Source organism: Theobroma cacao, chromosome 7 (genome assembly GCF_000208745.1).
Source record: "Theobroma cacao cultivar B97-61/B2 chromosome 7, Criollo_cocoa_genome_V2, whole genome shotgun sequence".
Taxonomy (NCBI): Eukaryota; Viridiplantae; Streptophyta; class Magnoliopsida; order Malvales; family Malvaceae; genus Theobroma; species Theobroma cacao.
Window position 1 is genome coordinate 5,947,548 of NC_030856.1, and position 12,604 is coordinate 5,960,151.

At 31.1% G+C, this 12,604-nt stretch overlaps 1 protein-coding gene across 3 annotated transcripts; it reads right to left on the minus strand.

The window, feature by feature from the left end:
- LOC18594095 (RNA exonuclease 4) lies at positions 5,936–10,068 on the minus strand. 3 transcript variants are annotated; one of them, XM_018124520.1, is made up of 10 exons: positions 9,886–10,067; positions 9,722–9,791; positions 9,485–9,563; positions 8,848–8,929; positions 7,868–7,976; positions 7,543–7,631; positions 7,386–7,450; positions 7,196–7,274; positions 6,815–6,930; positions 6,369–6,495 (listed from the first exon to the last, which is right to left on the minus strand). In XM_018124520.1, exons 1-10 carry the CDS (start codon positions 9,952–9,954, stop codon positions 6,492–6,494), a joined length of 762 nt encoding a protein of 253 aa, XP_017980009.1. In that variant the 5' UTR covers positions 9,955–10,067; the 3' UTR covers positions 6,369–6,491. The 3 variants fall into 3 exon arrangements, with proteins under 3 accessions (XP_017980007.1, XP_017980009.1, XP_017980008.1); XM_018124518.1 differs by lacking the exon at positions 6,815–6,930 and having other exon boundaries at positions 5,936–6,495; positions 9,886–10,057; XM_018124519.1 differs by lacking the exon at positions 6,369–6,495 and having other exon boundaries at positions 6,732–6,930; positions 9,886–10,068.

Consider the following 12,604-nt stretch of genomic DNA (forward strand, 5'->3'; position numbering starts at 1 on the left):
TTTTATATCTACATTTTTCAACAACGATAGATTCAAGATCCTCATTTTCTTTCACAATATTGATTTCTACGCTATATTCCAAAATATCATCAACGTCTATTTCATTCCAATTCCATATTTTCTTGTCATAATATAATTTATTCAGATCTCTTCATTTTTAACGATTTCAAGTACTTAAATTTTTTTTAGAATTTTATCAATTATGTTAAGGGCTTCTTCTAGAGTTTATGTTCTCTCTTTTTTACCATCTTGAATATATGCTAATTTTTTTCAAATGATTTTTATCTTTATAATCGATTGACTTTTCTCGCTTCTGGTATGCCTTGTCTTATAAGGACATCAATTTTAATAGAAGTTTTTGTAGCTGGTATATGAGATTTAATTATTTTTTTAAGTCAGTAAATACATCTGATAACTAATTTGTTATATTTTACATATGAATTATCTTTTAAAATTTAAGTTTATATTGATTTATGTGATGATCAAAACTAAATAATAATAATAATGCATTCCAAGAAATTTCTTTTTCCAACTGCTTATTTTTCCCCTTTCATGTTAGAAAAACGGTTTCATCAAAATGACAATTGCAAACTTTGTCGTAAATAAGTCTCTTGTTAAAGGTTTTAGATATTTAATTATAGATGAAGATTTGTATCCAAAATATATTTCTAACCTCCTTTAAGGACCCATCTTAGTGCGTTATGACAGAGCAATTGGAACATATACCGCACATCTAAAAATTTTAAATGAAAAATATTTGGTTCTTAACCATAAACCAATTATATAGAATAGAATTTATGACTTGTTGGCCTAATGCGTACAAGTGCTGCTGCATACAAAATGACACGCCCCTAAGTAGAAATTGAGAATTTAAATTTCATAAGTAATGACTTTGCAATCAATTGAAAGTGTTTAACAAATGATTCAACTAGACCCTTTTTTGTATAAACATGAGCAACAAGATGTTCAACAATTATTCTAACTAATATGCAATATTTATTAAAAACTTGATATGTAAATTCGTCAACAATATCAAGACGAATAATTTTGATTATATAATTAGAAAAATGTGCTCGCAAACGAATGATTTAGGCAAATAATCTTACAAATGCCAAATTGTGAGTTAATAATAAGCACACATATGATCATCTAGTCGATATATTAATTAAAATCACAATAATATATAAATGATCCACATTGTAAATTATGGGTCCATATGTATCACCTTGAATTCGTTCCAAAAATGTAAGGGATTCAGTCTCATGTTTAGTTGATGATGGCCTTACAATTAATTTGCCTTCAAATCAAGCAACACATGAGAATTTATTATATTGGAAAATCTTTTGATTTTTCAATGAATGATCATATGAATTTTCAATAATTTTTTGCATCATTATTAATTCGGAATGGCTTACCTGATCATGCCAAATATTATAATCATTAGTAAATTTATGTTTACTATAGCATAAGTTTCAATCATTATAATTTTTGTGTGATACAATTCAAAAGACAAAGCAAGTAATTTTTTTAGTACACACTTCTTATCTGAGAAAATGATGTAATATAGAGGTATTAAGTGTTTCTTTCATTTGTTGTCTTAATATGATATCTATTCAAACAAATATATTTAAAATTTAAAAAATTTCTTTGAGACTTAGTTAAAAGTAATGCATACTTTATTATAAACTTTGTTCCTCAAAATAGTAAATTATTAGCTCTTCCGAAACCTTCAATTAATCTTGTACTACCAAATATTGTATTGACATTGGCTTCTTCTATTGTCAAGTGAGGAAAATATTTTTTGTTTTTAAATATAGTGTGCATTGTCGCACTGTTGTTAGACATATATTTGTATCATTGATTTTAAATCTAACCAAATAAATATTCATATTTTTTTCAATAAAATAAGATATATTACAAGAAAACATAAAAGAATATTAAATATATAATTTACTAATTTAAACACATAATAAAAACATATTATTTAAATATAATAAGAACATATAAAAACATCTTTATAATAAGGGTACAATACTTTTATTCCTTAACTTTTAATCATAATTCCGTGCAGGTTCATTAATTTTCGAAATGGATAATGAGACCCAAAAATGTAGATACTCTTAATAAAAAAATATGAAAAGACTAAAATGGTTTTTGTTTTCTCCCTTACTTTTTTTCTCTCAAACAACATGACGGGTTGGCAACACTCTTATTCACTAACCAACCAGCAAATGCTCCTCAAGTATACCTGTCAAAATGGGCCTGGCCCATTGGGTCAGCCCATTTTTCATTTGATATGAGGTGGGTTGGACCATTAAAATTTAGGCCCATATTTTAAATTGGGCCTTGATGGGTCAGCCCATCAAATTAGTGGGCTGGGTGGACTGGGGCGAGCCAGGCCTATGGGTTAAAAAATTAATAATTTTATATATTTAATTATATAAAAATAATAATTTAATTACCAATAATATTACTTATTTTATATATTTTAATATGTTTAATCTTCACTTATCAAATTAATAATTTTAATTTATGACTTAAATCATAAAATAATTTTATTAATAGAAAATTTATTAACTAAAATAATAAAAATGAATTTTTTTTTAAAAAAGAAAAGGGCTGGTCCAACGCAGCCCATAGGCTAGCAAGGGGTGGGTTGGGTTGGAGATTTTACAGCCCATACAAAAAATGGGTTGGCCCGACCCGGCCCATTTTTTTCAGCCCACAAGGGCTAGGGTCGGGCTGGCCCATATTGACAGGTCTATCCTCAAGGGAGGAGAGCATTGATCTGGTGCTCCCTAGTGGAGTGGAGCACTCTTGGGAGTGTCGATCTAGTGCTCCAAAGGGTCGGGAGCACCAAATCAGTGCCCCTTTCCCTTAGAGGGCACCAGGTGCCTTCAGTTGCGAGGTGGCCTGAGAGAATTTTTTTTAACAAAAGAGAGAAAAAAAATTTAAAAAGAAAAAATTATAATTTATATAGTGATAATTTTTAAAATTAATAAAAGGTAAAATTATATTTTCAATATTGTTTCGTCATCAAATCAACAGAAACATTAATGGTTGATTAACGGTTGAACTTATGTATCCGACAAAATATATTCTTTTGAGACAGATTATCCATTTCGAAAACTAATAAACCCATGTAGAATAATGGTTAAAAGTTAAGAGGGTGAGAGTATTTTACCTTTATAATAAAGTTATATTAAAATATACCAACAAACTATTAAGAAATTTCATTCTTAAATATTTTCATTATCAATCAAATGATCAATTCCTCCTTTTGTGTGAACACATCATGATGTGTTATATCAACTTAGTCATAGTTAAAATCATTTTGAATAAAATTTGCTTTGATATTTTTTTCTTTTAACTTTCAATGATATTTGATAAAGTTTAACAAGATTTTTCAACATGCAACAGGTACATGACTATACCTATCAAAATGGGCTTGACCCATTGGGCCAGCCCATTTTTCATTTGATATGAGGTGGGTTGGGCCATTAAAATTTAGACCCATATTTAAATCGGGCTTAGATGGATCAACCCATCAAATCAGTGGGTTGAGGTGGGCTGGGCCGAGCCAGCCCTATGGGCTAAAAAATTAATAATCTTAATTAATTTAATAATTTTATATATTTAATTATATAAAAGTAATAATTTAATTACCAATAATATTACTTATTTTATATATTTTAATGTATTTAATCTTCACTTATCAAATTAATAATTTTAATTTATGACTTAAATCATAAAAAAAATTTATTAATAGAAAATTTATTAACTAAAATTATAAAAATATTTTTTTTTTGAAAATAAAAAGAAAAGGGCTGGCCTAACCCAATCCATGGGCTAGCAAGGGGTGAGCTGGGTTGGAGATTTCACAGCCCATATAAAAAATGAGCTAGCCCGACCCGGTCCATATTTTTTTAGCCCACGAGAGATAGGGCTGAGCTGGCCCATATTGACAGCTCTATACATGACCAATAGCCTTTTATGCCACATTGATAACAAAACATTTTTTATATTTTTTTATTTTGTTCATTTTTGTCTTTTTCTTATATATTTTCACCATTCATCAACTTTTAGTGAGTTGAAATATTCATCTACTTTTTGTAGGTTAAAAGTATTTATCTACTTCTTATGGGTTAAAAGTATTTTTATTATTAAAATAATTATTAGTCTAACCACCACGATTACAATTATTATGGTGATATCTTCCTTGTCCATTACCATAAAAATTAAATAATGTCGCATTCATTTCTAGGAATGGACAAAATTCATGATTTTTTATTAATAGCTCGTTATTTTGTTCAACTAAAAAAATACATAAAATCCAAAATAAAATATATTTTTCAAATTATCCAAAGAACAGTATTTTTCACTTGTTATAAAATAGATATCATACAAAGTTAGATATCATATAAAGTCAATTTCATATGCTCAATTCAAAATGTTTTACACAAAATCTCATATTATCAAATATAGATTTATATATACCAAGCATAATCATGTTTGAAATTCAAAAAAAAAAAATCATATATTAAACAAAACATATTTCAATACCAGAATAAAGAAATCATACATAATTATATACATTGCATGCTTAATCCGATTTAATAAATCAAGAGATAAAATATTATATATGCTACATTATAGAAATTCATCTTCTAATTTAATAAATTAAGGGACAAAATATGATACATATTATATAGGGTAAAATACACAAACTCCCTTAATTTTTATCATAATTACACGCGAGTCCATCAGTTTTTAAAATGAACATTCCGTCTGAAAAAAAATCTTTTGCTGGATATATAAGTCTAATCGTTAATGAACTGTTAATATTTAAGTTAATTTAAGAACATAGCAATATTTAAAAAATAAATTTACCTTTCATTAATTTTAAAAATTACTAAATTATAATTTTTCGAAAAAAAAATCTAGTCGGCTGGTTGTCCCGCAACCAAATTTGATCAAAAAATACCATATCTGGCCAGAGTGCACGGATCTTGGAGCACTAGACCACAATTTGGTGCTCCTCGTTTCTAGTGCTCCCCGAAGAGCACCAGTCTGGTGCCCAGTGCTCCTCGAAAGAGCACTAAGGAGTGCCAGATTGGTGCCCCTTAGATCTGATTTTTTTTTGGGTGGCTAGCTGGAGTAAGAAAGCATCGTCGGCCAATCAGCCGAAAAGAAAGGAAAAGAGTGAAAAAATTAGAAAGGTATTTTAAACATTTCATACCTAATATTAACATTGTTTACATGTTTTAAGTGGAGTATTTATTTTGAAAATTAATAGACTTACGTATAATTATGATCAAAAGTTAAAGAGATTTGTGTATTTTACTGTATTATATAATAGCAAATTCACTTTCCAATCAAGAGATAAAATATAATATATACTACATGATAATAAATTCACATTAAAATTGATTTTTAAATAATGAAAACACTAAGAGATATCAAATCACTTACCTGATTTACTAAAATAAAAAATCAAAGACTTACTATTAAAATCCTTTTGAAGCTTGAAAGAACGGAAACTTTGACTTTGAGATGATAAAAACTAAATGATACCAAAAGTTGAGAGATTAAAGAATTATGTTAATAACGTGTTATATAATATAAACTAAAAGAATAACTATGAAAGAAAGAGAAAGTAAAAGGATCTTATTGAGGGATCTAGGTTAACAACCATTTGAATTATAATTCTAATTTAATTTAATTTAAGAATTCAACTTAGATTATACTTCTTGTATTTGATCTTGTTTAACTTGATTTGAACTTCTTGAATCATAACATAATGGACATTTACATATATATATATGAATTTAATGAAATCAATATGTTTGTGTACCCAAATTTTTAAAGTTTTGGAAGATTTGATAATCCAATTTAAGTGCTAACGTAAGCACAGGTTGTGTCACTTTGGTACAAATTTGACAACACAATGTAGAATTTCTGAATTGCAAATATTATGAATAATGTTATAAATCATTTTACAAATACCTTTCAAAAAATAATGATACAAAAGGGGGACGCGGGGGGGAGAGGAAAGAAAAGCAATGTTACTGATACTTGTAAATAAATGGGGAAACCTAAACATGTTCTTTTCATCATGAGAACAAAGTTGGCCATGTTCTTTTGGCATGGGGTCGCTAGCTGAAGAGGTTAGCCATCTGTTGCTTACCCCTTCAGTTGGCGCAATAAAACTGTTCGGTGCTGCATCCTTGTCTCTTCCAGTCAAGCTTTCGGGAAAGAATTCTTAAATCCCTACTAAGGTGATCCTACTGTAAGATTCCAGAATATGAAGTACAAAAATTAAGCAAGTAGCCGCCACTAAGATGCAGTTGGAGTATGGTTACTGTCTGACTTCGGTTTCTTTCTATGCTTGCGTTTCTTCTGCTTTTCTTTGAGCCTTATTTGATCCTTAACACTCTTCTCCCATTCCTTTCTGTTTTTCTTGTAAAGAAGCATCGCAGCACGAGCATCGTCTATCTGAAAAATGAGAATACATATTAGTTATAAAAAGGTTGCATGGTAGTTTTAGGGCAAAAATATGGAAAGCAGCCCCTTGGTTGGCCCCTTAACACATTTGAGCTGACTAACACCACCAAAATGAGTGGTAATTCATGACCGACGTGAACATGTTTTGGAATAAGATTCCATAATTCTCTCATTACTGGGCAATTATTTAGTTGATTCATGCTTTCTGCAACTTCTTGCACATTAGCTCTATCAAATAAAATTACCCTTCTAATTAAGTTATCCACGGTAAGGATCCTACAAAAATGAGGACACTTGAAAAGGTGCTTTCCTGCCCCAAATATTCTTCCAAAGTAAACTGCCCTCTTGTGATGAATTACAGATAATAGAGCATAATAGTGGCGTTTTATCGCCATGCCATATTGACAGCATCCTTAGCACTTTGGCCTTCAAGAATGAAACACTAGATCATCAGAAAATCCTTGAAATGAACAAAAAAAAGTCACTCTTATATAAGATTATAACCACCAACTCCACCCATTGACAAGCCTGTGACTTTCAACATCTTGGATTTGGAATAGTAATGTCAACAAACAAGTTTAACGCATAGCAAATCAATCAACCAGTAGGTCTTTAAACATAATTTTAATGTAATTATTTAATGTTTTCGTAAGTTTTTGGAAAACAAGTACGTAATGAAATTTTTACTTACAGGGCAGTGCTCCCCATTCTGGATCTCAACACCTAGAACCTCCGCTGCAAGATGCCGAAGTGCCTTTCTTCTTCCTTCCCTGTTTCAGCAATGATGCTTGTTATGAGAAGGCAACATAGAAAGTGTAGAGCAAAGTCAATTATAATGCAGCTGTCTAGGCCATAGTGGCTAAGGGAGTAAAGACTGATACTTTAGAAAGGGTTGATACTCTGAGGTATCCCGCAGGTCCTTCTTAGGATGTGTTAGTAGTAATGCCTGTTATAATAAGCAATCCACGTCAAAATCACAGGACCCAGTTTTATACTTCACACAACCAAAAAAAAAAATACAAAGCAGATATGGAAAACCTTAAGGTCATTGTGCAAGGCATGACCAACGAGAATCCTTCCCTTGATCAACTCTGCCACTTTCTTCTGAACAGCCCGAAAATCCTTTGCTGCAGAGACAAAAAAACATGCATTATGCGCAAAAATTGTTCCCCAAAGCAATTATACCTTCCTGTAGATTACAATGCTGACATTCCATATATGAAAGGGGCAACCTTGAAAGTATACCAAAAACACATATATAATGTTTATGCAATAGAAAAAATTTGTAAGCCAACGGCTTTCAGGAGATGAAGCTCCAAGTTTCAGAGCATTACATTAACCAGCAAAGCATATTAAAGCTAACCTTTCTTCAAGTCTCGAGGTCGAATGCCACTAATTTGTGTGCGGAAGTCAACAACACGTTCTATTGGCCGCACAAACTCATCATATATGACATTTCCCCATTTATTTACCTGTCATTAACTGAAGTACTAAGTAATCAATGACCTTATAAAGAATAATATCTTTAACTCAAAATCTAATTAAAATGGCAAAGTTTAAATTAACCCTCAGATGAATCTAATTTTTCTTGTGCATTAGCTACAACTGTATCTTATTTTTATGATAAAAAGACTAACAAAACCTAAATTCTAAAGATGATCAGACAACATACCACTCACTTGAAAATAAATCAACCCACAAAAGATTAGAAAGAATGAAAAAAGAAGAACTTGCGAAAGCAACAGGTTACAAGTGCAATTAACCCTAACATGAGCATTTCCATCCAACCCATTATGAGGAAAGTTATAGCTGAACACCATGTAAAAGAAACAACATATTTCTTCCTAAGGATTCACCAATCAGCTTTACAATGAGAGACAACTACATGCATCCACAACATGACCTTAACCCGTTCTCCACAATAAAACATGATAACAAGCAGGTCTTGTTAGAAGGATAATTATTTCTGGTATGGTTCCTGCTGACTAAGTTAAACAATAAGTGTATATCTTAGAAACAATAAATAGACGATGCTGCATCCGATTTTAACGCACTAGGCTGGAGTTGTTCCTTGACTAATAAAGTCATTAATAGAGTATTGCAACTTTGTTCTGACCAAGACACTTTGTCAAAGTGAAAGCTGTGATAGAAGATGTTAACACCGCATCAGATATTATTTGTTCTTCTTAAAACTATAAGAATAATAATTCCAATCAAAACAGGGAACAACAGCGATGTTTATTTTATATATAGCCTATCCCATCATAGCATTTCAGCTATGCGTAAATAAGACCATAATATGGGAAAAGCAAGTTTCGAAAATGCAGGGAGAGCTGAAATTACCAGTGAAACTCGTCCAAGAGCACTTTTGTTCCCCTGACCAACACCAACCATCTCACAATCCATAGCTAGCACATCTGTCAAACTGTCAAATTATTGTTGGTGAGACATGCAAAATGGTACTCAAAAGTGTAAGGCAGAGAGACAGAATATAAGAAACATATCAAATCAACTTAAATGATGGAAAATTGGAGCTTCTAGCAGTGCCCTATTGCACAAAAAAATCCCATTTCACATTAAATACACCTTAGACTGACCCTACCGTCCTAGGCCATAATGTTATTGTAACATCTCTATTGCTCAACAAGACCACAAAATAAGCACCAAATATAAGTTTCTTCTTGCATAAAACCCCAAGAGTTATCAACAAGATGGAAACATGCTCTATAATTGACCCATATTGGTAATTGTTTTACTAAACATTATACTTAACCAATCCTAATGCTTTCCATCTCGGTTCAAGTCAGCTTTTTACTCCATATCAAGTTAAACAGCAAAATTCAAGTTAATTGGTACACATGCAGATGTTGAACCATGCTTTATTTGTTAGCTGAAACACTATTAAACCCAAGAAAGTAAATAAACAAGATAAAAAATCACAATACATTGATTTTGAAGGATCAAATAACAAATAAAGCACCTGGAATCATCATTTGTTGGGATTAAAGGATTAGGCTTAGCATCGTCAGACTCTGGAGTAGGCCTCTCCTTACGCTTGCCTATAAACAAAACAATCTCAACCAATAAAAAAATGGCACAAAAGTAACCAAAAAAGAATCAAAATTTGATCTTCTCAACTTTGACCCAACAAAAAAACTTATTTGTTTCTTGTTTCCCAAAGCAACAAAAAAGAAACAAAATTTGATAGCAATATTACCTAATATGGAATTTGGGGTTTCTGATTGTGGGATTTTGGGGTGCCTTGAAGTCTCAGCTGACTTCAGTTTCTGCAGTAAGTGAACCAAAGAGAAACTAAGTAAAAATCTTTTTTTATTAAAAAAATAAAGGTAAAGGTATAGTCTTCTTAGAGAGAAACAGTACTTGTTGGAGTTGAGCCCAGTTTGGGTTTAGCTGAAATTGCTTTGGGTTTTTCTTCACGTCACTGCCCATCTTCTTCTTCTGCCCAGGCTTTGCCAAGTTCAGGAACAATGAGGGAAGCAAGGTCAAGGACGGTTATAACAGGTGACAAGTCGATGTCGTTTTGGAATTACGAGGGTTTAGGGCTTAGGGCATCTTTGGTTTTGAATTCAGCCCCTTTTCCTTTTTTTTTTTTCCAGATTAATAATACAGGGTACATTTAATTAAATTTAGTAAATAAAAAAGAAAAAAAATTAGCTAGGTCTAACCGAATAGATGAAATTAATTTATTAATTCAGTTAAAATAATTCAATTAATTCAAATTTTTAATTAATTTGAAAACGAACATGATTAAATCGATAACTTGATTGGATTTTATTTTGAAATTTTGTTCCATTAACCGATTAAGTGACGACGATCTTCATTTATTTATTTTAATAAAGTTGTCTCCTTGTTAAAACTTTTAATATTTAGTTGTGTGTTTTCGTTTGAACATTTTAGTATATTTTCATTTATGATTGTCTTTTATCTTTTAATATTTTTAAACATGTTTGTTGGAATGTTTAATGTTATGAAACTTATAGTGTTGTTAAGATTTCTTAATTTAATTTTATTCATTTTGTTATTAGTGTGGAAAAATAAAATTAAATAAATTATTTTTTTTAATTTGAGAAAAGGGGGATCCGAATCCTAATTGATTTAATTCGATTTATCATCTAATACTTGATTTTTAATTAATGTAGTTAATTTTTAAGCAACATTTAATTAATTCGATTATAAAATTTTTTTCATTTAATTAACCCATCCTTTGCTGACCCTTGACTGGGTTCAATTAGAGATGCACTCCAAGCTAAGTCAAATTTTTATTTTTATACTTAAAGTCATACTAAAAAATAATTAAGTTGTTCAAATTCAACAATAATTCAATTGAGTCAAGAGTAGGAAACTTGACAAAAGCTAATTGGTTTTGAGTAGGGATGTCAATTATATAAGGTCCTCGTTATTATTAAGGCACTTGAACCTGAACTTGAATCCTATAAATATTCGAACTCGTATCTAAATATCTTAAATACTATCCATTAAATATTGATTAAATTGAATTAATTAATGAAAAATGTTAACAAATATTAAAAATTATTATTATAATCGAATTTGAATAATAAGTATCTTAAGATCATTATCCAAACTGTATCTAAATTCATAATAGATAGGAATTTTACTATCCGAACGAATTGAATCATAAAATACCTTAATTTTAATTAATCAAATCGAATAATATAAGGTATCCGATTATAAAGTAAGTTGAATGTGTACACATTTTAAGGCATGATGAGTCGTAGACTAAGTTTGATCATTGCAATAGGTAGAAAGATGCCAATAAGATTTATTCCTTACAATAAAAGTGCTGCACCGACCAGTCCGCATCCTCACAAAAAGTAATGAAGCTTTTTGGCCACCTTTGTTCAAAGGATTTGGAATACAATTTTGACACTTTGGTAATGGAACAATCTTTATCAACATTACTATTGTTGTATTGTTGCAAGTGGGATTCCCCTAAAGGTAAATTCCCATTGCCATCTTGAAATGGGAACTGGAATTTTGCATTAAAACCCTCCAAAACCAAAATGAAAACAATGTCCTTCACTACTTCACATCATATCTTTGATCTATATTCCTCGGCTACTCTTCTAGAAGAGATCTAAACATATTCATTGTATGAGAAAGGAGGGGCATCATATTAGGTTAAATTTAAGCACCATTAACTCAATGATTTCAAGATTAAGATTTTACAGGTGCAATATGACCAACATTTGTATTGGAAATCACGTGACTTTGAAAAATTTAACTTTAATTTTTTTTATTAAGGGAGGGAATTTGCACTCATACTCTTTAAATAAGAAAATCATACACTGATCAATAAATCAAAATACTCAAGCGTTTGAACCTAAGTTTTTAATGGCACGTTTGGTACTGGAAATAGCTATGCTATTCCCCCTCTATTCCCTGTCATTTCCTATTCCTTCGTTTGGTACCAAATTGAAATACGGAATAGCAATTCCGCAAGAATAAAATTCTGTCAAATAGGTTAAAAGTCAGTAATAGCTATTCCCTTCCCCCTTCCCAGTAATAGCTATTCCATGGCTCATGGAATAGCTTTCAAATATATAATGATCAAAATAGCCCTTATAACCTAAAAATATTACAATCCTATACCTATAAATACTTTTTTTTCTCTCATTTTCCCTTTTCTTTCTCTCTCTTCTCCCTCTCTCATTCTCTCTCTAACTGGAACTCAACACCGGCGACGGCGACGGCAGCAACCGAATATGATCGAAAAACGTCGATCTAGTCCTTTCTGACAATATTGAACCGAGATCCAGTCAGATCTGGCACTCAACGGCCAGATCTCACCTCGGGAAGCACCGGATCTAGTGCTTCCCGACCAGATCTCACGGTTGGATCTGGCACTCCACGACCAGATCCAGCCGTGGGGAAGCGCCGATCTGGCGCCATAGTGGCCAGATCCGGCCAGATGGTGAGCCAGATCGGCGTTTTGTTACACCGGTTGCCTTTTCGGCGACCGGCCCATGAAAAAAAGAGAGGCAAAAATAGAATAAAAAAGAATAAATTATTTGTAAAATTTAAAATATTAATATTTTATATATAATTGAAACATTATTAA

Bases quoted from the DNA above. Each gene is read 5' to 3' on its own strand.
- LOC18594095 (XM_018124518.1), bottom strand. From the start codon at position 9,954: ATGGGCAGTGACGTGAAGAAAAACCCAAAGCAATTTCAGCTAAACCCA. The intron at 9,564-9,721 runs GTAATATTGCTA...TTTTGTTTATAG, and splicing joins AACCCCAAATTCCATATTAG to GCAAGCGTAAGGAGAGGCCT. The intron at 7,977-8,847 runs GTAATTTCAGCT...AGTTAATGACAG, and splicing joins CTCTTGGACGAGTTTCACTG to GTAAATAAATGGGGAAATGT.